Source organism: Pelodiscus sinensis, chromosome 1 (genome assembly GCF_052426305.1).
Source record: "Pelodiscus sinensis isolate ZL-2025 chromosome 1, ASM5242630v1, whole genome shotgun sequence".
Taxonomy (NCBI): domain Eukaryota; kingdom Metazoa; phylum Chordata; order Testudines; family Trionychidae; genus Pelodiscus; species Pelodiscus sinensis.
Window position 1 is genome coordinate 112,296,034 of NC_143052.1, and position 25,276 is coordinate 112,321,309.

Here is a 25,276-nt window from a genome sequence, read left to right on the forward strand (position 1 = left end):
CCTACTTATTGACTAATTGACTAGTTGATGGAAATTCCATCAACTAGTTGATTAAACTAAATGAAACATTTCTAGTGCAGACATAGCCTGGGATCCAAGCACAAGGGAGAGAAAGAAGGGACGGGAGAGAACTCACTTCTCTCTCCAGTGCATGCTTGAGTTGAGGATCATGCTACTGTGGGTAAAATGCCTATATCCAATCCCCACACCCCAAACCTGCAGGACACGTGCATGAACCCCTCCGACAGTGGCAGTTTCCCTCCACTCTAGCATCCACTGTGTGATTTAGCATTACATTTTTGTCTTTCACTTCTACTGTTTTTGCTTTATATTTTCCCTGCTCAAATGAAACAATGAAAACACAGCCACTCTCTTATTTACTTAATGAATACACTAGATAGAGAGAAAGAAAAAGCAGGTGCCCCTCAGTTCCTGCCAAGTCTCTTGCTCACAAGTACACCCTGGTCCCAGCAAAATGACATGTTTCTTTTTTGGGTGTTTGTGGAGGTCCAGCAGATGCTCCTTCCATTTCTTCTTTACTTTTCTACTCCCCACTGAGTCCCATTTCACACTGAAGTTTCCTTTGGCAGAGGAGGGGCAGTGAGGCTCACTCCAGAACTCTACAACATAAGCCAAAGGAAGCTGCTCATGCCTAAGGAGACACTTCTTTCTCTCACAAATCTGTGAGCACACCCAGCCCTTACCTGTATAATGAGAACAAATCTGTGCTCAAATCCACATTTATCCAAAAGCACCTTTTTCCTATTTCAGTTTCATAACCACTGGTTAAACCTACAGAGATACGTCTGGAAATACTGCTTAATTGCCATGAATCACTCAAATGGAGCAGGGACAAAATGGGAGAGGAATAGGGGCAGGCTCACCCTTTCCAGACAGAAGATTAACATGTAGATCCCCATCTTCCAGGGGAAAGACACACACATATGCCATGCTGCAGAACCATAAACCTGTTGCTTGCTCCTCTTTGTTGAATGCAGACTATTACCTGTATGCAGTTTGCCTCAAACTTCAACAGATTAATCTACTGAATAGAAGAATGGTACAACAACATCCTAAAACTAGATCTTCATCAGGAAGTGAAGCCAAAGGAACATATCTGTAGTAACATTAGATATATAAGTAAGATATACTCATTAGATACGAATTTCCCATCGCTAGAGATTGTATGTTCTTTCTAGGGGAAAAAAAACATCCTACTCTCAGAACGAGGCAATAAACACATAATGCCTGTGCGTAAGGCAGTGAAACAACAGATGGCAACAGAGAATCTGACTTATTGAAATTAACTGGCTGATTTCAGGTTTATTGTTCAACCAATCTTATATTAACACCATCTGCAGGAAAAAGAGTAAGAATGATAAAGTTAATTCTGGTAAATGCTGTTATGGTTCTGAGTCTATATCCAAATTATGGCAGCTCTATCTAAATGGTCTTCCTACCTCTCGCTTGGACTTCTGAGAAGATCGTTCAAGAACATCATCACTGGAGAGGTCCGAGTCCTCCGAGAAGCTTAGGTGTCGACGGAGCTGCAAATCTGAGAAAAGAGGCAATAAAGACAGAAGAATGGGATGACAAGGTTAGAAGAGTAGTCACAGTTATTGTGTTTCTGTCTCTCTGCAGATACTTTTGAGCTTGGCCTTGCTCCTGTTTGACTTATACTTCTGAAACAGTTATAACAGTCACACCTCACTGCTGCACTAGCTGGAAATACCATGCTGGGAGCACCACTCCATGAAGTGATACCAGAACACTGACTGTGGCAACACTGACTGTGGAGTTTCTTTCTAAGGAAGCACCACCTTCTGTAGGAGGTAAATCTGAGAATGATGCTGAACATAGCACAGCTTCATTTCCCTCCACCCAGGTTAATGTCCCTACAAAGAGGCATTTAGATGATAGCAGCAGGGATTAAGTTCATTTTGTCCAGCTCCACTTTGGCCTGAGTCAAAAGAAGTGACAGGTACCTCTGATTTGGCCCATATTTATAGATAACTGCGTTAGTATGGCACAAGAGTCTCAAGTTGTCACTCAAATGCTCTGAGGCAACCTGATGGCGATTGGAGATTCGTATCTATGGGTGACCCCATAATCCCTGTTTTGTAAGGCTATGGAGAGCTGACAGGTCCCCAAGCCACACAGGGAGCAAAGAGGAGAGAAAGTAACTAAAGCTCCATGCTCCTTTGAGCATCCATGTACCTTTTAATGAATAAAGGAACATTTATATCAGTCTCAAAAAACCCTGCATAGTTTGCCATGCCAGATTCAAGGGAATTGAATGAATAGTCAAGGTGGGCAGCCAGGACAGGAGTTAAAACAAGTTTGAAAAGTGGCAAACTCCAGCCTTTTGAGTCAGGGAAAGGCAGAAAAATTACTACCCCTGTACTCTGGGACATATGAACAGAAGAGTAAAGGACCACATTTGCTATTTGACAATCTGTTTCCCCCACTGATATGCTATTTATTTTATAAACAAATATGTGCTTATCCCATTATCCTCAAGGGTAAACCATTTGCACGTTAGGCAAAGGAGAGTGACTCAGATGCACAGCAGTGTGGGGTAGCAACTTGGGACTTCTACATTTCAGAAACTTTCCAGATGAGGTGAAAGTACAGTGTGCAGACAGGCAGATGTACTATACCTGCTGCTCTAACCATTGGGGAAACCTTGTGCTTCCCAGAGTCCACTGTGGCACCACTGGAGGGAGTGCTAGGGCAAGATTTGTCATCAGTCTTTTTCTTCTTATCTTTCTTGTACCCAGAAAAAACAGACTTCCACAATGATCTGGGCTTGGTGGCTTCCTCAGCAACACCACTGGATTTGTCAGAAAGTCTGCTGTCGTTCTTGGATTTCTTCTCCTTTTTGTTCTTACGAGGGGAGAAGAGAGAAGTCCTTTTCTTACTTTTCCCACTGGAGCCCTCTGAGGAGGTGACAGACCCTTCTGGCCCAGCAACATCAGCAGGGGGAGAGAGGAATCTTTCATTAGCAGCATCATGTTTCATTGTGGGGCCCTCTACAACTTTAATGGCCAAACGTCCCGAGGACTCAAAATCCATCTCTTTGGGCTTCAAAGGCATGGAGGAGGCTTTCCGTGCCTTGGTGGCCCCAGCAGCTGCAGCCATCTCCAGATCTTTCATCTTACACAACTGTTTAGCCATGGCATCTCGCAATGCCTGACTCTTTACAGACTTCTCTCGGGCTCTCATTCTTTCCTCAGCTAGCTCCTTGGCTTCTGGAGAGATTTGAGGTAGCACCCTCTTTCTTTGGTTTGCTCCTCCTTCCATTGATAGTGGTCCTCCATTCTCTTTGACCAATGGCAGGTGAAGAGGCTTCTCTGGCCTTGGCCTACTGGTAGGGGGCGTGAAGAACTTATCATGAAGACTTGTATCCTCAGTTCTCTCATCATAAGTGTCTTCTACGTCATCAGCAAATGGAATTTCATCCACACTCTCCACAAACGACTTCCGCACCTCTTCTTTTGAGGCCTGGGTTGACTCTTTGGCAGGAGGGTTGTGCTCATAAGGTAAGGGAGCAGGAGGTGTTGGTGCTGGTGCTGGCTTAGACTCTGTCTCACTCTGCCAAATTGTCTGATGCCTCTTTCTACGCAAAGTTGCTGGAGCTTCATTTTGAGGAGGTGGTGGAGGAGGGCTTGATGGTGGAGTGAGCATAGTAGAATCAGAAGTATTGAAGCTCTGGCTAGCCAATGTCTTCATGTTGGATGAGCTCCCATGCAGACCCAATCCAGAGCTGCTGGATAGATCTCTCTTTACTTCATTGGAACTCTTCAGCTCTTTGTCTGAGGGAGATTTTGGAGTCAGCAGAGACAATTGCTCATTGTCTAACTTGGACATGATGAGCCTTCTTGGGGCAGGCTGGGGTTTTACAAGATGGATCACTTCCTCCTCTGAAACACTCAGTGGAGCTGACTCAAGGGCTGAGACAGTAAAGCTAGGCTCTGACACTTTGCTTCTGTTCACTGGCGTGAGCCCTAGACTCTTCCGGATTTCAGCACTCTTTATCCAGAACTCCTCTACGAGATTGTTCCGTTTCAAGGCTTCTTCTGCAGAAGTAGGGCTCCCCAATTTTTCCACCTCATTATCTTGGCTCTTCAGGGCAAGTTGGACTAGAGGAGTGGATGTTAAGGCTGGTGCAGGCTGAAAGCACACTGGAGGTTCCACTGGAGATGGAATGGGTGCTTCCGCAGATGGCAGAGGCTGGGAACAGATAGGCAACTGGGCAGAGGGGGGGGATGAAGCCAACAGAGGTGTTGCTGGCTGAGACTGTGCTGGTGATGTAGGTGTGATGGCTTCTGGCAACGCAACTGGTTGGGACCGTATTGGAGAAAGAGAAACAGAAACAGAAGGGCTTTTAACTGTCTGATCTTCAAGGATTTCATCTTTTGGATTTTCTTCAATGATGAACGGTTCAGGAAAAAAGCGTTTCTCTGGAGATCTGTCCATGCAAGGCAGTACTGTGAGGGAATCCTTTACATTCTATGGAAATGGAGAAACAAAAGATTTTTAGTGTTCTATAAACCACAAAAAGGGTCTAAAGAAAGTGTACTAGGAAAGTTTCTCCAAAACCAAGAGTTTTACTGTATTTACATTCTTTCCCATTAAAACAGCAAATCAATCCATGCATTTGTCAATGTGTTCTTGTTGCCTGTCGCTATAGAGCAGTGGCATAGGAAACTTGATTGTTCTAACTGAAATGGCACTGAAATGAGTAAAAGATAAATCAGGGTGTCTCAATTATAACCTTTGTCTTCATTCAGCTTATACACAAATGAATCTGACAGGACACTGCTGTGGAGGGAACTCAGAGTGACTGAACTGACTCAAGCAGAGACTGGACAATGACCAGTTTTGTCGCTGTATATATCCATGATACATAATTCCTGCTTGCTACATGAGTCCACTGAGGGGAGAATATCCAGTAACTTTTTCTTTGCCTTTAGAGTTAGACACTTGTTCTACTGATCAGTCACTTCACTGTGAACTTGTTCAGAAGAAAAAAAGTGACTATTTTTCTTTTAAAATCAACAGGAGCTGTGTTCCCTGCTCACTACGCTCGCCAACCCCTCCCCCGGTCTCTGGGGGTAGGCAGGGCTAGCTCTTCCCCCAGCCACCAGGGAGAGGAAGGCTGTGGCTGCACCAGCTCTGGCCTCTTGTTCCCCACCCCTGGGGGAGGGGTGGAGAGGGCCAGGGCCGCACCAGCCCCAGCCTCTCGCCCCCACCTCCAGCTGCTGGAGAGGTGAGGGAAGGGCCAGGGCCGCAGCCAACCCTGGCCTCTTGCTCCCCCCTCCAGCCGCAGCCAGCCCCAGCCTCTCGCCTCCCTTCCCCGGGCCACAGCCACCACTAGCCTCTGGGCCCTGCCCCGAGCTACAGGCAGCGATCTCTCGGCCTCCCCCCTTCGGCCCCTGGAGGAGGGCTGGAGCCAAGCCAGACATGGCAGCAAGGGCTCTTTCCCGGCCACTGGGGAGGGCCAGCCAGGGCAGCAGCATCCAGACTGGGAGTGTGCGGGGCTTGTTCCTGTAGACACAGAGTGATGTGATGACATCACTCTGTTGCCTCATAGGAAAGGCGTTTTTTTAAATATATAGAGAAAAATATGAAATCAGGTCTCAAGTTGTCAGAGGACAATTTATGTCATCCAGATAAAGAAGCAAAAATTATCACAATCAGGTCATACAAGCTGTTCTACTAATATACAGAATATAGACCCATAATTGATGTCAACATAGATTTGAAGAGCACCAAAAACTTTTACCTCTATTTTTTCTGTGCTGGGACTCCCAACTGGGGACAGAGGAATAGAACTCTCCTTGGGTGAGCAGATGAGGGTGGAAGGTTTGCATGGATCTAGGGAAAATGAAGAATGTATAAAAAACCCAAACAAATGAACTCTTTTAACATTCTAAATCCATGTGAAGCACTGTAAACCGTGAGCAAATCACTAGCCCTTTACATTCTAGATGATCCCTCTGGAGTATGAATATCTGTATGTGACCATAACAATACAGGCAAATAGCCCAAAAGTACTCAAAAGGATCTGAGGTTCTGGGGGCTCCCTGATGCTTTTGGAAGATGTAGCTCATGGTATCACACCACCTTTCTCAGAATACAAATGCAAGCATATGCAAGGCACTGAAAATAATGGCATGGTTCAAATTTAATTGAAGAGACTGCTTTCACCAATAGCTCAATTCAACAATTCAAAGAAATGATCAGTCTTTCTGGACTGCAGGATACAGAGATGAAGTGTTTACCTTCTGTCAGACTGCAAGGAGCAGCGGCTTTTAGCTCATCCTCATCTTCGAAGACTTTCAATTCTGGCTCTTTCATGTCCCCTTGAGGTAAGTGACACTCATCTTCTGCCTCAGATGGGATGTCATCTGACCATCTTTGATCTGAGTGGGAAAAGAAAGATGACAGAAAGGAGGAGGTCTCGAATGCAAGGCCACAAGAATAGCCACTTACTTTCGAAATCTTTCTATTACTCTATCTACTTCCATACAGGGCACTATTCGCGGTGGTACCTGAGAACCTAACTCTCCTATTCCTTTATTATATGCTAACTGGGGTTACTTAACTAGTTACTAAGGTGATACTAATTAGGTCCCTACTTTGTTTCATACGTTTCACGGTTAACATTGGAAGTTTCCCTATACCTTCCAGTATCTGCAGTTTCCTTCATGCTGGCAAGGGAAGGTTTTGGAGTTAGCCCTACTGCCTTTTCCCACATGAACACTCACTTCCTTCATTCAGAAAGACTACTCATGACAGTAAGGACTCTAATAGAGTGATTGTAAGCAATGTCTTCCAGAATCCATGGCACTACAGTTCTTCAGCTCCATTTCACACTTCATTTCTACTTTTCTTTTTTCTTCACTGAGCTCCCACATATACAGATTGGCTCTGACTGGATCACCCTTACACAAGACCCTGCTCCCATAATGAGGTTTAGTGATATACTGTGGCACCATACCATCGTCCAGCTCTGCACCTGTGTCTCCTTCTTCACCTGCTTCTCCTTCTGTATCTGCAGGCTCTGTGCACACCTCGTCCTCCACTTCATTCTCCTCAAATGGGGCTAGAATGCATTAAAGTATTGGGGGAGAGAGAGAGAGAGAGAGAGAAAAATCTATACAAGGGAAAGCCTTAGTTTCCAAGGCTCGAAGAAAGCCAAGTGCCTCGAGTGCCAATATTTACTCATTGTTACTGCAACTAGGAGCTCTGAGGCGCGTCAGCAGGAAAGACCCACACACATATAATCAACCGGCATTTCAAGCCTTCAGTCCTAGCAGTCAAAGGTTTTGTGATTTTGAGGAACTTTATCATAGACACTGACATTGTAAGGTTTTCAAGGCACTTCAGAGGGATCGGCCTTATGAACTACCAGCATCTCCTATTCTGAGCCAAGGCATATTGGAGTGAGACTTTAAATAAGGAGGTCAGGGAAAGCTCTAATGGAATATGCTTGGTTGTGGCTGCAATGTAGTATCAGCACCACAAAGGAACTGCAGTTACTCCACTGTAGCAGATGTATGCAAGTTGCAAACTGCAATCTCATATTCAAATATAATTACTTGCCTAGCAGCAGAAACAAAGATGTTTCAAGGACCTGAAGTCAGATGAAGTGACCAATGAGAAGAGTTGAGCATCTGGAAAGTGTTTAATTTCTGTGCTGCTGAAACACTGTAGAAGTGTTTGGTGGAGTCCAGGCTGCAGGGCAGACAGACAAGGCCCGGATGATATTCTGATATTTTAATGTGAATAACAGATGCACAAAAAGTCTGTTCTTCTGTGCCAGAGCCCAGAATCTGTTTTGCAAGATCAATACAAGGGAAGATTCCTGAATTTATAAACCCAAAGAAGGCATTTGACAACACTGCGCAGAAGAGGATTTAATTCTAGAGGGGATCACGTGGCCCCTCTCGCGTGACCTTTAATTTGCTAAATGATGTTCCACAGAAACCCAGAAACTCCTGTAACTCTTTCCATTATTACATCTTATCCTATCTCAGATATTAGGGGTTGAACTGCTAGAAGGATGTGGCTGTCTGTCACATAGCTTCAAGGTCTTTCCACAACTTCGGGCTGAATCATTTTTGTTTTAAATCTGCTCCTAGCCATAACCATAGCACAGGCAGACAGCACAAACCTGGGCCAGGATTTGTGCATATAAGTAGCACAACTGCAGGCTCAAATGATATGTTAGACATTTAACTAAGTTGTTGAATGCTCAATTATTGCAAATGAGCATGCATTCTCTGTAATCATGCTGCAAACTATATGCACACAATACTAAAATTCTGGCCCCATGATGTAAATGATGCCAGTGCGAAGTAGGGATGTAAAATCCCATTTAATTGGTTAACTAGTTAAATGCAATGTTTAACTCCTCCCCATTGCCAACAGTGGCTGCTTTGGAGTACCTCCTACCCGTGGTCAGTCCTGCAGGTGGGGAGCTGCTCCAGCCCCCACCAGTTAACCATTCACATCCTTAATGCTAAAACTAATCACGACAGTCTAAGAAAGAGCAAGCAGGCATCTTGACATTTTCCACACACATTCTCCTCTTTTTCTAATAGAGGCTCTTTGCTTCATTGGTCTTCAAAGCATGACACTGACTTTCTGTTCTACTGAAAGGAGCGTTGTCCGACCCCTTCAACCTGAGAATTTCTTCTATGCCACTCTTGCCGCCTTTGTTGCATCATGGCAGTGGAGAGGCACATGGCTTGCTGGCTTTTTTTAAACAGCTGTTACAAGATGCCTTCCTGTCATCTAAAAGGGGCATGACATGGCTTCCCCCCTTAAACCAAAGGCTTTGTAATGTGTAGAATCTTACAGATCTAGAACATGAAGGCTAAGTCACAGCTGTAAGGACAGGGCTTCCCACTGAGACATCTAAAGATGTTCTAAACTAAATCAGCCTTCCCTCTCCCTCCTCACACCTGGCGCTTTACTGACCTGCTTGCTGCGTTTACATACCAGCTACTGCCACAGTAACTTGTTTCAGGTAAAAACATCAAATGTGAATGACTGTCACAAAATGTGTAAAAACGTCACCTTCAAAAGGGTGAATACCTGACACTGGCCCTAGCTATGTGTATGCTGGTTTTTCCATTTGGAAATTGTGGTGCACTTTCCTATAATGAGGATCAAATAGATGAAAATAAATCCTTTATGATACCTTAAGAATACAAAATTCAGCAGCATATTTTATGGATGCATAGATAAGTAGCACACTGGTGCAATGAGCAGCCCATTCTGAAGGACCTGGAGCTTGCGGAACAGGATAAGAGGGTGGGTGGTTATAGTTATATATACAGTGTGCATATACGTATGTGCAGTTAGGATGAGGAGCAAGAGGACAAAAGTTGCCACACAGTAACTGCTAAACTATACACTATGGCAGCCAGAAACTACAGAGTCAGCATTTTGTCCTTGTCGGCCAGCAGCCGGGACTTGATGGGGTGATGTGCAGCTATCTCATAAATGCTGCCGCCTTGCCGTCACAGTTACAGGATCTACATTTTAGAGGTGAGCTAATTGTTCCTACTCGGCTAGAGGTCACACAAGTTACCCCGATCTACTGTATGTCTTTAATTTACAGAGCTAAACAACCCTTTGTTCCCCATCTCCATACTCACTGATTTTGTAAGAGATTCTAGGGGACGATCTAGGAAGATCAGATGACATTTAGCATATTTCCACTCCCTTGGTGCTTAGCTGGGGAACATGTTTCAGGTTTGTGGAGCATGGCTATTTCCATTGTCACTCCTGGCCCTGAAGAGTTCCTGGCTAGCTTAACTGACATCTTTCTTGGTCACCTCACCAGAAAACTGTAATTTGCTTCAAGCACTGCCTGAAGGACTCACTCTCCTCCAAGAGAGCTCCAAGATGTCTTTGTCAATGGGTGGGGAAGGATGACTTAATTTCTCCTCAATTTATAATGTAAATCAAAATGTTTAACCTACTTCTTCATTACACTAAAGATTCTTTTCTGTATGGCCTGCCTTTGCAAAGGGTAAGATGAAAGTCCAGTTCATGCGAGAATGGACTGTGAGCGAGGCATGCATGCACATTCCCCCTCCTGGACATGCAGTAGCAACAGGGCCATAGATCCAGTGTTAAGGTACCAGCTCAGCTGCTGAAGGCATGGAAAGAGGGCGGGCAGGGTTATTTTGAATCCGTATAGAACGAACAACACCAAACTACCTCCAGGGAACGTCTCCAGCCATGCCTGCACCGCCTCAAGGCGTACCGAGGGAAGGTCGGATGCTGAATTTAAAAAAACAATAAATAATGATAGTAAATCAAAAGTTAGACACAAATAAGTGTATGAAACTGAAACCACTCAAGAGAAAGCCCTCAAAACCAAGAACAGAATTAAAACTTAGACACTGTTAGATGACGGAGACTGGGTTTGAGGGTTAAATTAAGTTAATGAGATATAAATACCAAATCTGCTTTTAGGATCCATGGAAGATAAGGGTGTAATTGAGAACTGAACATGTCCTCGGTGTCCTGTTTGCAGATTCCAGCCATTTTGGTCAAGCTGACAAAAGAAGCTATAAGATGGAGTACGACCATAAAAATAGCGCTTACAAAAGCTAATGTCTGTATTAATTTCAGCATCCTGAGTTTGGATGCTTACAAATAAGGGAGAATTCCTACTGGAGCACAAGAGATCACAGACTAGCTTTCCTGGATATCAGCAGTGTTGCTCTGAACCTTTAGATCTAACTGTCTGCTCCAGGGAATGGTTCTGAAGTGCTCTCTAAACAGCATGTGTGGGAGGAAACTATTCAATTGTGACCACATACTGAAATCAAACTGACAAGTGAAATTTGTGGAGCATCCACACAGCCACACCTTGCATCAGTCCCTTTAGAAGTTGCTACTACAGTTGAATACACCTTGATTAAAGCTATAAACTAAAGCATCTAAATTATGGGTCCGTGAACATCAAGCTCCCAATCTGGCATATTCTTTAAGCAAGCAAACATTGCCTATTTCCTGAAGGAAGCTGGAAATGCCATGAAAGGGACCATCTGCATAATGGGGAAGGGTCAGCACAGGTTTTCCTTCACTTTATGGACAACTGTGACAGTACATCCTGGAAGCAGCTCAGAGTGTCACAGAGAGGAGCTGAGATTTAAAAATGGGACACTGGTAGCTTACAATGCAGGAGTGAGTTAAAGTCCTTCTGGTTGACTTTATTTAGCCTCTCTTTGTTTGTACAAAACACTTTACTAACTATCATCAGAATAATTTCCCCCACCACTGAAATTTAGCCACTTTTGGGGTGAAATGCAGCACTGAATAATAAATGCACACACCAGGAAGTAAAACCACACCCACCTAAAACTACCAAGCAACTATAGGCAGAATGAAATTACTGGGAAAAAAGTGTTGAGAGAAAAAGAGTTAAGACCTTCCTTTCCCCCCCAGTTCTTATAACAAATACCATGTGATTTTTAATACAAGCTGTCAGTACCTTGGTCTTAAATTTCCACGGAAAGATAGCACCTCTTGAAACACAGTTCTCCTAAAACCATTCTGATACACTGGTTTGGTATGGACTTAGAGGGAACACTGCCTCCTACTGAATGAAACACCACAAAGTGTTTGCTTTGTTTTCCTCTGATAGCATTCCTTACAGCTCTCCTAATACTAGGGAAGTAGGCCACACCCTGCTTAGCTCAATACAACGGATGTTAAAATTAATCAACTAATCGAATAGTCGATGGAATTTCCATCGACTATTTGATTAGTCGATAAGGGCGCTTCCACTTTTAAATGCAGCAAGAGCCCGCCCGGCTGCTGCTACTTTTCAAAGGTGGAAGTGTCGTTTGGCATTCCGCCTTTGAAATGCTGCATGGAGCTTGGGGCCAGCGGGGGACTGAGTCTCCCACTGTCCACAGGCTCCATGCAGTGCTTCTGTTTTGAAATGTACAAGAGCCCCAGCGGGGACTTGTACATTTTAAAGTTGGAACGCCACTTCTGTGTCCTTGCCCCCTCCTATGGAGCTGGAAGGGAACCAGCTTTTAAGCCGGCTCCCCGCAGCAACTCCTCCACTTCTCCGCCCTGGCTGCCTCTTTCTGATAGAGACAGCAAGGGAGGGCGGGGGGGAGCAAGGAGTCGACTAGTATGTAAGCTATCCGATAAGTTTATCAGAGAGCCGACTAGCCGCTTACATCTCTACTCAAGACATCTGACAAGATCTTAATCCTAGGTGTGGGAATAATGTGGAAAGTGAATCACAATCAGATTTATGAGATATTGCAGAGGGTCTCACCATTCTCTATTCCCCCCCCCATCTCCAAAGTGGCCTTAAAATAAAATGGCACCTTAGCTGCTAAAATGGCACCTTGGCTGATAAAAATACCATCAAATGCCAATACAAAGAGCCAAACAGCAACTGGTTAGCTCCTCGGGTCCTCTGTACTTTTCACCACTCCCTGAAGATACCAGGTCCCTGGCAGATGCAGTTACAAAGTTTGAAAAGCAGTAGCAGAACGTTTCAATGTAGAAGCTAAAATTGTTCAGCCTTTCAGAATAAGTTACTTTTGTTTTGCCAAGGTCTGGACTCACTAAAGCCGTCCCAAAGGAACACAACTGGCTGAACTGTTCGCTGTCAAATCTGGAACCTTTACATTTTGTTATGAGGAGCTTGCAACGAGCAAATTCAAATAATTCCCATCCGGTAGCAGAATGTTACAAGGCTTCTAACTAGATACACAAGCCAGGAAAGTTCACCATGTCATGGCGTCATAGAGAAGCGGTGACTCAAATGGAGACCCACCTCAAAAATAAAATGGTTAAATAAGCGTTTAGCTTCAGGAGGCAGAGCCTCTGAATCACTGTTCACCCTTCTGATGAAGGTTGTGCTTGAAAGGACCAGAAGCAACAGGGTCAAACAGCTGCAACTGTGATCTGGGGATTGATGCACCAGGGAGATTACCTCTGGAGGTGGAGGACTTTGAAACTGGGACCATTTTTTCCTCCTCCTCTTTCTCGCGGATGTGTGTCCAGTGCACATCTGCCAGGATCTCCAGGGGATCAATTGGATTTACAATCTGCTGTAGCCTCAGGTTTCCAGCTAGCAGACCAAGGATGTGACCGATCAGGGTGTGAGTAGGAAGGGAGGAAGGACAAGGTGGAAAGAGGGAGAAAAAAGAGGAAGAGAAAGGAAACACACCACCGGAAAGGAAATATAAGGAAAGAAAAAAGAAAATATTATTTGCCAAGATCAGTTTGACAGACAGACAGACAAAGCTCGGTATCAAATATACATGCATCTACAGACACACAACCATTTATAATCCTCAGGTTCCCACTCCACTCTGAAGCTGAATCACGCTAGCTTCACTTCAGACTACCTCTATTGCAAGCAGCAGCCTGGCAATGGGAGGCACTCTGTGAGCATCCAACTGAGATTTGGTAGGTGATCAATGAACAGAACTTTCAGCCATATTCAGCCTATTCCACATGAGTATCACCCTATGTATCCTGCTGGCAACAGTCTGCACTGTGGGCTCAATTTCACAGAACAAAGGATCCATTCACTCCCCAGTGGTCCTCAACACTGTGGAAGTGCACTTTTTGGGGTTTGAATCCCAACTCTTCACCATTATGTGCAAAAGAGAAACATTAAGATCTCCCATTACCGGCTGCCCTCAGAATGACCAGCTGCATGTAGTTTTATATTGCACTGGATTTTTCAGTTTAAGGTTGACAACACTTTATTCAGAGTATTTTAGTTGTGGTGTTGGAGTAGTGAAAGGATTGCTCGGGGGGGCAGCATCATTTTATGAGTAACATCAGGATTCTCACTGAGACAGAGCGAAAATAATTTCTCTTCTTGGAAACAGATTTCTTTTGTCAAAGTGTCCATACATATGACTAAACCACTTTGGAATGTGTTTTGTGTATTTCAAGGTTTTCAACAAGACTGTTTGATTAAGTTACCCTGGTAGCCATTCTCTAAATTTCCTCTTCATTGTGGTACAAAGGACCCTGGGAAATTTGATCGTGAGTTCTCCTCACCCTTTTCCTGCAGCAAGGTGTACAGGAGTTCTCCATGGTGAGTCTGACCACAGGTTGCAGGATTTTTTATTATGGCAAGCTGTTTTCTCCATTAACCGCTCCCCACGCATTAGCATGCACCAGACACAGCTGTTCACATCACTGGGCAAGAAACCCTCTGTCTCTTCATAGCAAAGAGCCAACCATCACTGACTACAGACTATCCATCTGAGGAGCCTGGCACTAGGCATTTGTCAAAACTGTAATGGGGAAGGCCTGTCACACAGCAGAATAACCCATGGAAAGCCTGGTTTGTGGAATCATAAATGAGGATTTCAGCTTCAGGAATGGCTGTGGTATCACCATCGGGGGCTATCGCTGTTGGAAAAACTGATATTGAGGGAAGGACCATTTATTGAAGCACAAAATTATTTGGTAGTTAGTCAAAGGGGCAAAGTAAAGCAGAGAAATACACAAAAAGGGAATGGAATTAAAATTTGAATCTGTACTTCAATTTATCAGTGTAATGATCCCTCCCAATCAAAACAAACACAGCCTTACCAGAACTCCTGGATATCTGGAAGGGAACAAATGAATATTCAGGAGTGGCCAATAGGGACCAAGTCACTGGCCAACAAATGGAGCGACCTGATCTTTCCTTGTTGTGCTTGTATTCCAGTGTTCCCACATGCAAGCTCTAAGATCAGTAGAGTTAGTGTTTACACCACACCACACAGCTGAGTTAAAAGGTTGAGGATTACCAGCAACAGCTGGAAGTAGGAAGCTCAGAAAGAGCAGGCCCCACCTGATTTGCAGGACTTATTTCACATTACAATATAGCTTTGTATCCTGACCATTCGGGATTTAAACAGGTATGACATCACCAAAGAGAGGCCCAAACAGAATGTAGAATTGGACCAGACACAATAATCACTAACCTTATTATTTTATTATTCCTTTTACATAGCAGATACTGAAATGTATTTGCTACCCTGTCTGCTACCACTACCTTTGACTGGATGGAATCAGAATTGTTCAAGTGTGTGTCACAGGCCCTGTACTACTACAGCAAATAGATTTTCCTTTATTTCAAGTGGCAGGAGTCTGTCATTTACAGCAGGCGGATCTGAGCTCTCAGGCTTTTAGTGGTCACATTTTACAGGACAAACTGAAGCAGGAAATAGATGGCATGTGTTTATTACAACATCCATAAACCCATTAAAGAAATGAAATTGGAGAATAGGGAAAGGCCCTTAATTTTAATTATTTTTTTTCTATATGGAAATTACATGTCTTTGCATGTACCAACTGGTTCCATGTCACCTGCAGCACTTCGCAAGCTGCTTTAGATTTTACTGTTATGATTCCTCTACATAGACATTGCATTAATTTTAAAAAAAGAAATTAATGCAAGCTCCAGCATAGATACACAGCTATAGCTGTTTAAAACTGACTATGTGAATCAACAGGGCTCGACAAATTATACAATCTACTCGCCTGTGGCGAGTAGATTGTAACCCGGAAGAGCCGGGTTCGGGTGATTTGCGCATGTGCAGAACGCCAGACAGTGCAGCTGGTGAGCAGGGCTCGCCACGGTTTGGCGAGCCCAGCGAATCAATGTAGCTTGCACCTGTAAAATTTACCCATATAAACTAAACTGGTATAAGCCATACTTTCAGAGGTTTAAACATATTGGTATCAATATCACACCTTTATTTAAACCTGTACTTCTCTGTGTATGTAGCCCAGGCCTTACTTAAGAGGCAGACCCCAATTCAGTTTTTGCAGTAATATAAAACTGTAAAGAGCCCAGCCACTCCTGAAGTACTGGGGGCTGGCTGGTGTACAACCTGCTGTTCTTCTGATATCTGACCACTTGAATGCAGGCTGAAGGTGTGACAACCAGAATCCAGTCACGCTACAAGGCGAACAGGGAGTCTGAATCCCCCAAAATTAAACTTTGAATCAACTGACTGTATACAATGTTCCTGTGCTATAAAAATATGTTAAGGTCTTCCATGAAAATGGGTAATGTTTTGTACCTGATGGTCATTATGAGATATGTACCCGGACTGCGGTTGTGAACTTATGGGAAGACACAGGACTAGAAGGACTGTGGGGGTTACCCTGCAAGAAGTAACTATGTTGGTGGAAGCCAACATGAGACCTTTATGCTTGTAGGCTGGCTACTGGTATCGGGGTTCTGAGCCACAGCAGCACTGCATTAAGGTACCCCAGGTTCCATGGCAGGTAGTAACAGAATGCCCCAAAACTTCACAGAAGCATTTCAAATGTGGCTGCACCCAAGGCTGGCCATTAAGCTTCACAGGAAGCTGGACCTCTTAGCTCACCTTTACATGAAAAGGTAACTCGGTGAATTCCAGAAGAACAGCATGTTCCCCTCTCTAGCCCCTCTGCAGTACTGAACAGCACTTTAGGAGTGGCTGGGCTCTCTCACAATTAAACGTTGTAATTCTAAAGATTAACTGGAAGCTGTTCCAGTGTTCCCAAACCTGCTCTTTAAGAACAAAAATTCAAGTAGGACAGCTGCTAGGACAGAGAATAATGGAATTTAATGAAAATGGCAGCGACTAAGGCTCTCTTGCTTCCATGTGCCTTTGCCCGCTGGCCATCTGGCCACCTTCAGTTCTCACCATCAAAAACGTTAAATCAGGGAATATTTAACATCACAGATTGAACTTTTACAATAGAAAGTGTTGGAAGTGGCCAAGAGACCCCAGATTTCTGCTGAATTCACAGCTGCACTCCAGGGGAAGAGCAAATGATGAGTCAGGAAAGGCTAGGAACAAACAATATTTATATACAGGCAGTCCCCGGGTTACGTACAAGATAGGGACTGTAGGTTTGTTCTTAGTTGAATTTGTATGTAAGTCGGAACTGGTACATATTGTAGGGAAAACTCTAGCCAAACATTTCTCCAGAGCTCAGTTTTATTCTCCCATACCTCACTTCCCTCAGTCCTTTATTCTCAAGCTGAGGTGTCTGCTGAGAAAAGCTGCTCCGCATCTCCCTAGTCTGCTGGGGGGGAGGGGGGCGCTAGCTTCGCGTCTCCCTGGTCTGCTGGGGGGAAGCAGCTAGTGCAGGGTTGCCTCACCTGTTTGTAAGTAGGGATCCGATGTAAGTCGGATCCATGTAACCCGGGGACTGCCTGTATATTGTACACATATTTTCAAAAGAGCAAAAAAAGTTGATATTTTCCCATATGATTTTCTCTTATGCTCCTATGAAATCTTTCATATGAAGCATATGGTGCATCAAAATACTAAAAACAAACAAAGTTTCAGGCAAATCAGGAAATATAAAGTAAAAGAGCTCTGTGATAATAGCAATAAGCCACAAAGGACATGCAATGCCAGCTATGAGGTGCACCTATTCAGTTGGGTGAAAGCACTCAGCTTTTAGTCTTACATATCCAGGCTCATATGAGCCAAATCAATGCAGAAAGAATGAACATACTGTTGTGGCCTAATACTTCAAGAAAGTAATGATCAAAAATTGGAAATACAGTGCACTGTAGGAAATAATCCATCTGATCTAGCCAAGCAGAAAGCGATCAGAGTCATTGAGTATATTTTACAGTTGCGTCACAGTTCTCGGGAGACTATCTAGCTTTCCCTACCCTCCCACACAAGGAACGGTAAAAATGTAGTACACCTAAGCAGTGCCTATGCTTGGATCATGAGAGGAAGTCAGTAACTCCTCACCCAACTTCAAGAGAGTTGGTACATGCATTTCAATAAAAACAAAACATCTTTTCATGTGGGACCTGCTCTTTAAAATGTCAGTCCCCCCACATCCTTGAGGACAAGCAAAGGTGGTGATGGTACAAGGGTACCTTTAAAAGTACCCGTGTCCTCTTCATTTGACAGTCGTTGAAGCCAGAGGCCTTGTTGGAGCTCTCTCTCCCAAGGGTAATACTCTCCCTCTACAGCAGGGGGAGGCATACCCCCACATACAGCATAAGATGCACGCACACAAATAATACAGAGAGGGAAAGGACAGAGAATCAGAAAGCAAAATTATTGTTTGGAAATCCAACATGACTTACTGTACTCATCAAAGCTCTCTGTTTCATAGGCAAACTCCACAGAAAAGAGAGAAAGGTGGTCTGGGAACATCACAATTTAGTAGACTAATGAACAACATGCATACTTTAGCCATGGTCTTGGCTCTGACAGGAACTTCAGCTATGGAGTTACGATTTCTATGCAGAAAAATATAGCCAAAGCACCTAGTTAAAAGGCCATTTCCTGCACCAAATGGCACCTGATTGACACCACAGCTTAGCACAAGCACACCTGTGCTCATACTCTCAACATTAGGTGGCCAGTGGCTTTTATAAAGCAAGTCTGGTAGCTCTCACAGCAGGGGAAATGCAAGTATTCAAGTCATGTTTTGAAAGATAAGATTCAGTCACAGCTTGGAAGGGTGAAGAAGCACAGCAAAGATACCTGTTTCCAAAACAAGCTCAGTGTGGTTATGACTTACTAAAGAGGTGCAGGGGTGGAAAACCTTCCATCACTCCCCCCTCCACCCCTGTTTCATAACAAAATACTCAAAGCTGAAATAAAAACAGCCTTGAGAGCACAGGGGTTCAACTTAAGTTCATATAGTGGAGTCTATCCTGCTGATTTAAGAGAGTTGGATACTGCTCCTCCTGTGGTCCTGGGGGGCTGACAGAATTGCCAGGCCCCTGAGCAAGGTCAGGAGGGGAGCCATCTCCACACTCCCGCAAGGGGTGAGGCTGAAACCTTAGCGCTGCTTGGATCATGCTGAGCCCCCCACTCCTCCAGCCAGCACTGGCCAGCATATGCTACCAAGGGCTCTGATGGCAATTTAAAGGCCCCAAGGCTCTGGCTGCAGCTGCAGTAGCAATAGTGGTATCCGGGAGTCACAGGCCATTTTGAATCGCTGGCCCCAGAGCAGTTTCCCAACCCCCCTTGCTGGGCCTGCTGGGATCTCATTCATATTGGGCCACAGAGGATTATTACAAAGTAGTGCGAGGCACTCCCTCATTCTCAACTCTGAATGCAAAATCTCCACAGCACTTCCTATTCCTGGCTGGCTGGCTGAACAGGGAGCCAAATCCAAATCTGATTCCCCTACAAACCAATGAGAGAATAGCACAATTGTCACAACGTTGGGAGTTACACAGAAGAGAACCAACAAGAGAATTAGCTACTTGGGTTAGACCATTATGGTACAAGCAGGAAAGTATTTCACCCGAAGGAAAGTATTTTTTGCTCTTTGGCAGCACCCTTCATTCAGGCATAAAGTGCCTCCCTTCTGACACTTGTGGAAATATATTGATCCAATCTGAGTCCAGGGAAAGTGGAGACAAGAGTTAATTTGCCTTTCTTACCAGGCTATACTGGACAGAGGGGTAAGGTACTGGTGGAGACACGCTGTTAGGACAGTAAACGGGACATGTAGTGTGCTCTTAGTAGTGCCGTAACTGCCCTATAGACTGATCTTCTGTCTCTGACATGATCAAATCAGCACCTTCTATCGACATGAAATTCACTTACAAATACAAAGTAAAGTGCAAGGACAAAGAGAGAAACTGATCTGAAAAATAAGAGGGTACATCTACACTGAAGCAGGGAGTACACTTCCCAGCGCCGGTAGGCAGACTCACATTGCTCTGTTCACGCTAGCACACTAAGAATAGCAACATAGCTGGAAGTGACGTGGGCTGCAGCACAAGCCGGCTACCTCACTTGCCCAGATTAACCCCCCCCCCCCCACACACACACAGGGCAAGTGGGCCACGCCACCTACCCATGCCCAGATGCACGCTTCCAGCTGCAGTGTCAATGGCCCTTTGACATAGTTCCTTCCCTCATTCCCTTCCATTAATATAACCTCATACTCTTATTGCACCCCAATCCACTGCTTCCCCATCAGTCCTCAAATGCTTTCCTGAGAATAAGGTACTGCCAAACTCATGTTATCACAGGGGTGCCTGTCCAACTTCACTCGGTGCTGAACACAAGTGAAGCTTGCCCTGCCTATCCAGCAGAAGGAAAATACAAACCAATCTTTTTCTAACCTTCACTAGATTCTTCGTCCTCCTCTTCTTCTTCCCCCTCTTCCCTGTTTTCAGCCTCATGGTTTTTCTGACTTTCAAGCTCTTCCTCACTCTTCCCCTTCAGAAGGGCATGGATTCGCACAGCTTCTTTCCAGGGCACACCTCCCAGGTCTGAGGTAGGTAGCTGGGGCTGCAGTAGTTCCCCTTCCTCCTCCTCCTCCTCCTCCTCCTCCTCTTCCTCCATTTCAGATTCTGAACTACTGTAAAGGGGGAAAAAGAGAGACAGAAGTCAGTTAATGATGAATCCTAGCCAAGTTTATATGTGGCTGGCAAAACTTCAGTACAAACTCTAGTACATGCAATGGAAACCGTTTTTTCCCCTTCAATGTTTCACTGGACTATTTTAGAAATAGTGCGGTGGAAGCGGACTGCATAAGGTTAAAGAAGCTTGATGTGGAGGCAATAGATTCAATAGCTAAAGGAACTGGATCCAATTACTTTTAATGAAGAGGAGCCAGAGGAAGGATTGTTGTAGAAATCTGTCTTTGGTTCCTATACGCTCTGTGGTTGTAGCTGTGTCCCAGGATACTGGACTGACAAGGTGGGTGAGGTAATATCTATTTGAGACTCACTTCTGATGGTGGGAGAGATGAGCTTTGGAGTTGCACACAGCTCTTCTTCAGGTCTGGCAAAGGTCCTCAGGCCAGGTCTACTCTAGACCCAGCAGCTCAGCTTAAGGTATGCAACTCCAGCTGTATAGAATATGTAAGCTGGAGTCAGCCTACTTTAAGCTGAGCTTGGCGGCATCCCCGTAACAGGAGGCCAACAGGAACAAATACTCCCATCAGCTTCTATTACTCCTGGCAAGAGCAGGAGTACCAGCTGCCAGCGGGGGCGCCCTCTGAATTTGATTTAGTGAGTCTGAACTAGACTTTGACTTTGTAAGTGAAAGTCACAACAAGTATGGCTCTTCGATTATAGCCTCTAGGTACTGGCATGATAGTCAAAGGTGAAGAAGGTACTTTCACTATTTTCAACCCAATTTTTCCAAGAACTTTTTTCAAAAAAATGATCTCTTAGGCTGAAATCTTTCCATGCATTTTCACTAGCAGCGAAAAGAATTTATTGGCAAGTTTCATAGATACATTTGCCAATTTTTAGATTATCCAGACAAGAAAACGTACACTTTCAACTTGAGAATTTGTTGATATACTTATGCTCAAACAACTCAAAGCTTGCTTTAATTTACATTCACAGCTAACTCTCAAGAAATGCACTGAAAGAAATAAAATTGCTAAAATGAACTTCTGTAAATTTGAATTGATGAGTTCAGAAAAGGCGTGCTCATCTAAATGTGTAGCAGGGAAAGGAATTTCTTTAAGTAACAAAGCAAGTTTATATATGCTAAATAGTTTGAATCTTACACTCAGGGTGAGTTTTCTATGGGAATAACCCTTAACTTTTCAGCTGGTCACACATGTAGCTCTTGATACAATTTAAAAGTTAAAATTGTATTATAGAGAGATAATTTTTCCAGAGTTCAAGTTGTATCACTATTTCCACACTAAAGTTAATTTTCTCCCATGTCCAAATTCTTCAAGAGAGGTCCTATGCACTGCAGATTTTACAAACTTGGTCTGACTACAGATTAGTTAACAAATGTGAGGCGAACTAGAGAAGCTATTTCTGAAGCATCAAATTCAGTAGGAGTTATGCCAATAAAAAAAAAGTCTTAAGGAATCTTTCCATTTACTCCAACAGTAGTTGGATCAGGCTCTTAATGCATTATCCTACTACCAAATAAGGATTGGTCTAGAAATTTCAAACTTGTTTAACTAAAGAGCAAGTAATAAGATCTCATACAGTAGATTCTATCTGAGAAGTTGGGATGTTTATCCTTAGGAATTTTTCATCTAATGTGAACATCTGAATGCGCTGTTAGCTTTTATCAAGCTTAAACTTTGTAAAACAGATTAATTTTGTAATGTTGACTATAACACTGATTTTGTACGAGGTACAGATTTGGACCACCCTGCAGCAAGCTTGTGAAAAATCAGCGTGGATTCCTGGGTGCCACAGAAAATCCTTAACACCATCTGCTTGTGTGGCATTGCTAGCAAGTTTCCTCTCATTTCTCCTAAGTATACACCCCTTGTAGGGGAAAAAAAAAAAAGGCTCTGGCCACCTTTACAAACTTTGCCCTAGAACTAATGGACTTTGTAAAGTTTATAAAAGCTGCCCATTGAAGGACTGAGCTGTCCTAACCTTGTGCGAAAACGTAGGGTAAACTTTCAAGCTCTGCCCATCTTGGAAGTCCCCCCATGAGACATACACACCCAATGCATTAAACTCAAAAGATCAAGGGCAAAGACTTTTGCAAACTGCACCAATTAATCCAACAGAACTTTTCTCTCACTTCACACATACAAACTCCACTGAACCCACTTTGCCAGTTGCAATCATTCTGGTATATATGATCAGATCATATTTAAAAAAAGGACAACTCTCTGGACTTAAAACTCTAGGGCTACATCTATACTGGCATGATCTTGCGCAGAAACTCCAGAAGAGAGCTTCTACACTGGCATGTGCCTTTGCGCAAGAGATTGTAGAGCAACTTGCGCTCCCCAGTGCAAAAGAGATGGTGCAGCTTGTTCTTGGACAGGAAGCAGCAAGGAAGCTGAATGATGTATCTGTCTAACGAGACAGCATCGAGACGGATAAATGAGATATCACAGAACATCAGTGAACAAGTTGTGGATGAAATAAAGAAGTCTCCATTGTTTGCCATACAATTGGATGAATCGACCGACGCTGCATTGTGCTCTCAGCTATTGGTGTTTGCACAATACATGGTTTGCACGAGTTTCTTTTTTGCAAGACTCTTGATACTACCACAAAGGCTCAGGATGTGATGGAAATTGTTAACAATTTCTTTGAAGTACATGGTCTGGATTGGGTAAATCTTGTGGGTGTCACCACTAATGGTGCATCTGCCATGCTGGGCTCAAGATCGGGCTTCCAAATGCTGGTGAAACAGCGTGCTCCAATGGTAGCCGGAGTTCATTGCTTCATTCATAGGGAAGCTTTGGCGTCAAAAACATTGCCTGATCAACTGAACGCTGTTTTCAAAGGGTTGGTGAAAGTGGTGAATCACATCAAATCATCGGCTCTGAACACCAGGCTGTTCAAAAGATTTTGCCTGGACATGGGTTCCGACATTGATGTGTTGCTGTTCTATACTTCTGTACGGTGGTTGTCAGCAGGGAACGTATTCAACAGAGTTTTTCAACTCTGAGAGAAGAGTTTGATTTATTTCTCCAGGCTCAAGGGAAAGAGGAATTCCGAAATGTGCTGACGCAGTCAAATTTAGAACTTGCGTATCTTGTCGATATTTTTGGAATCTTGAACATACTGAAACTTCAGCTGAAAGGGAAAGGTGTAAATCTGTTCTCTTGCCAAAGCATCATCGAGGCTTTTCTTGACAAACTAGAACTCTGGATCGTAAGAGTCGAAGACAATAATTTGTTTCAATTTCCATATGTGGATGCCATGCTCGGGGAAAAGGAAGCCATTCGGACGCATATTCTTTATCATTTACGGGAGCTACGACAGGACTTCCAATGATACTTTCCGGAGGTGGACAGGACAAGGGATAGATTATCTTTCATCAGGAATCCATTTACAACAGATGTTAATAGTGTTGCAGAGGATCTGCAGGAGGAATTCTTGGATCTGAAAAATGATTTTGTGGCTCAAGACGTGTACCAGCAGTCTACCATCAAGAAATTTTGGGCCAGCATGACTGGGAGTTACCCAAATCTGTCAGTGCACACAGTCAGATTTCTTTTGCCATTTGCATCAACTTATATGTGCGAGACTGGATTTTCGTGTTTGTTGCACATTAAGTCCAAACAGAGGAATTGGCTTGCCGTGGAAAGCGATATTCGTTGTGCATTATCAAGTACCACTCCAAACGTTGAAAAGCTTGTCAGTGAGAAGAATCTAAAAATCTGTTAGTAAGAAATAAATTTCAAACCAAAATGTTTGTTGTCTGCTCTTTTTTATCATGTCTCCATCATGAAAATGTTTTGATTGGTCTGGCTACACCTGGTGGTCCATGGACTGAAATGAGTTGAGAACTACTGCTCTAAATGGAATTAAGGTTATACATTTGTAACTGTATTTTAAAAACTCTCAATAAATATTAGAAGGCCAGGAAATTGTTAATTTTAAATTCAAATACTACGAAATATTTATAGTTGTTTAAACTGGAATTTTAGACTAGCATTTCATGGTCTTTTAATGTTTTGTCCATTGAGTATTCTAAAAAGGTTGTTCTCCTAATGTTATAGATACAAGCATATGCCTTTACTGCTAGTTTAACAAGGATATTTTTGTCTGGGATAAAATCTGTACAATTGACATTTAAGTGCATTCCGGCATTAATACATTAGGGGACAATAAACTGCAATTAAACATCAGTACGGACTCAACAAGAGACTTTAAAAGTGTCATTTTGAGGCTGCATTTTGTCTCGCTGTGATTTCTGTATCATACTCACTCAGTCTACAAGTCATTTTTTTCAGCTGCCAATCCCACATGAATCTTGGCCTGAGCTTTCAGAAGTGAGCTAAGTTACATGCTTACCAGTCTTGCACATTATCTGTAATCAAAGTTCTATGAGCTAAATCAGACCCTGTTACTCATGTGCAATCCCAGTGCTTTCAAATCATGTGGCATCTGTGAATCTCAGCACTTTTGCTGAGTTTGCATGGGTTTAACTGTTTCCTATTTAGTACTCATTCCTGTTGATGCCACATAGCGGAAGAGTCTAGACTACATGGCTCCGTCGATGGAGCCATGTAAAGTAGTTTACCCAACAGTCAATGAAGCAGGGATTTAAATAATCCCCCTTCAGTAAAATAAAAATGGCCGCCACACTGTGCCGACAATCAGCTGATCCGGCACAGTACGGGAGTCTAGACACAGATCGGTCGACAAGGGAAGCCTCGACAAGGCTTCCCTTAACGACCGATCCACGTCTAGACTTCCGCACTGTGCCAGATCAGCTGATTGTCGGCACAGCGTGGCAGCCATTTTTATTTTAATGAAGCGGGGATTATTTAAATCCCCGCTTCATTGACTATGTCGGGTAACTAGTTTACA

The 25,276-nt window shown here is 43.7% G+C and overlaps 1 protein-coding gene across 30 annotated transcripts in view; it reads right to left on the reverse strand.

The window, feature by feature from the left end:
- Nucleotides 1–25,276, reverse strand: part of MICAL3 (microtubule associated monooxygenase, calponin and LIM domain containing 3) — a 234,511-nt gene that overhangs the window by 38,504 nt on the left and 170,731 nt on the right. For 23 of the 30 annotated variants that reach the window (XR_016346908.1, XM_089769356.1, XM_089769377.1 and 20 more), the window contains 9 exons: nt 20,129–20,367; nt 17,912–18,001; nt 12,992–13,129; nt 10,243–10,305; nt 7,007–7,111; nt 6,288–6,428; nt 5,789–5,880; nt 2,661–4,512; nt 1,461–1,555 (listed from right to left, as the gene is read on the reverse strand). Coding sequence is in view for 29 of the 30 variants with exons in the window: in XM_089769356.1 (XP_089625482.1) it covers nt 1,461–1,555; nt 2,661–4,512; nt 5,789–5,880; nt 6,288–6,428; nt 7,007–7,111; nt 10,243–10,305; nt 12,992–13,129; nt 17,912–18,001; nt 20,129–20,367 (2,815 nt within the window). In the remaining variant the exon portion in view is untranslated. The remainder of the gene's footprint in view (nt 1–1,460; nt 1,556–2,660; nt 4,513–5,788; nt 5,881–6,287; nt 6,429–7,006; nt 7,112–10,242; nt 10,306–12,991; nt 13,130–17,911; nt 18,002–20,128; nt 20,368–25,276) is intronic. The other 7 variants (XM_089769369.1, XM_075897077.2, XM_089769419.1 and 4 more) reach the window with 5 other exon arrangements.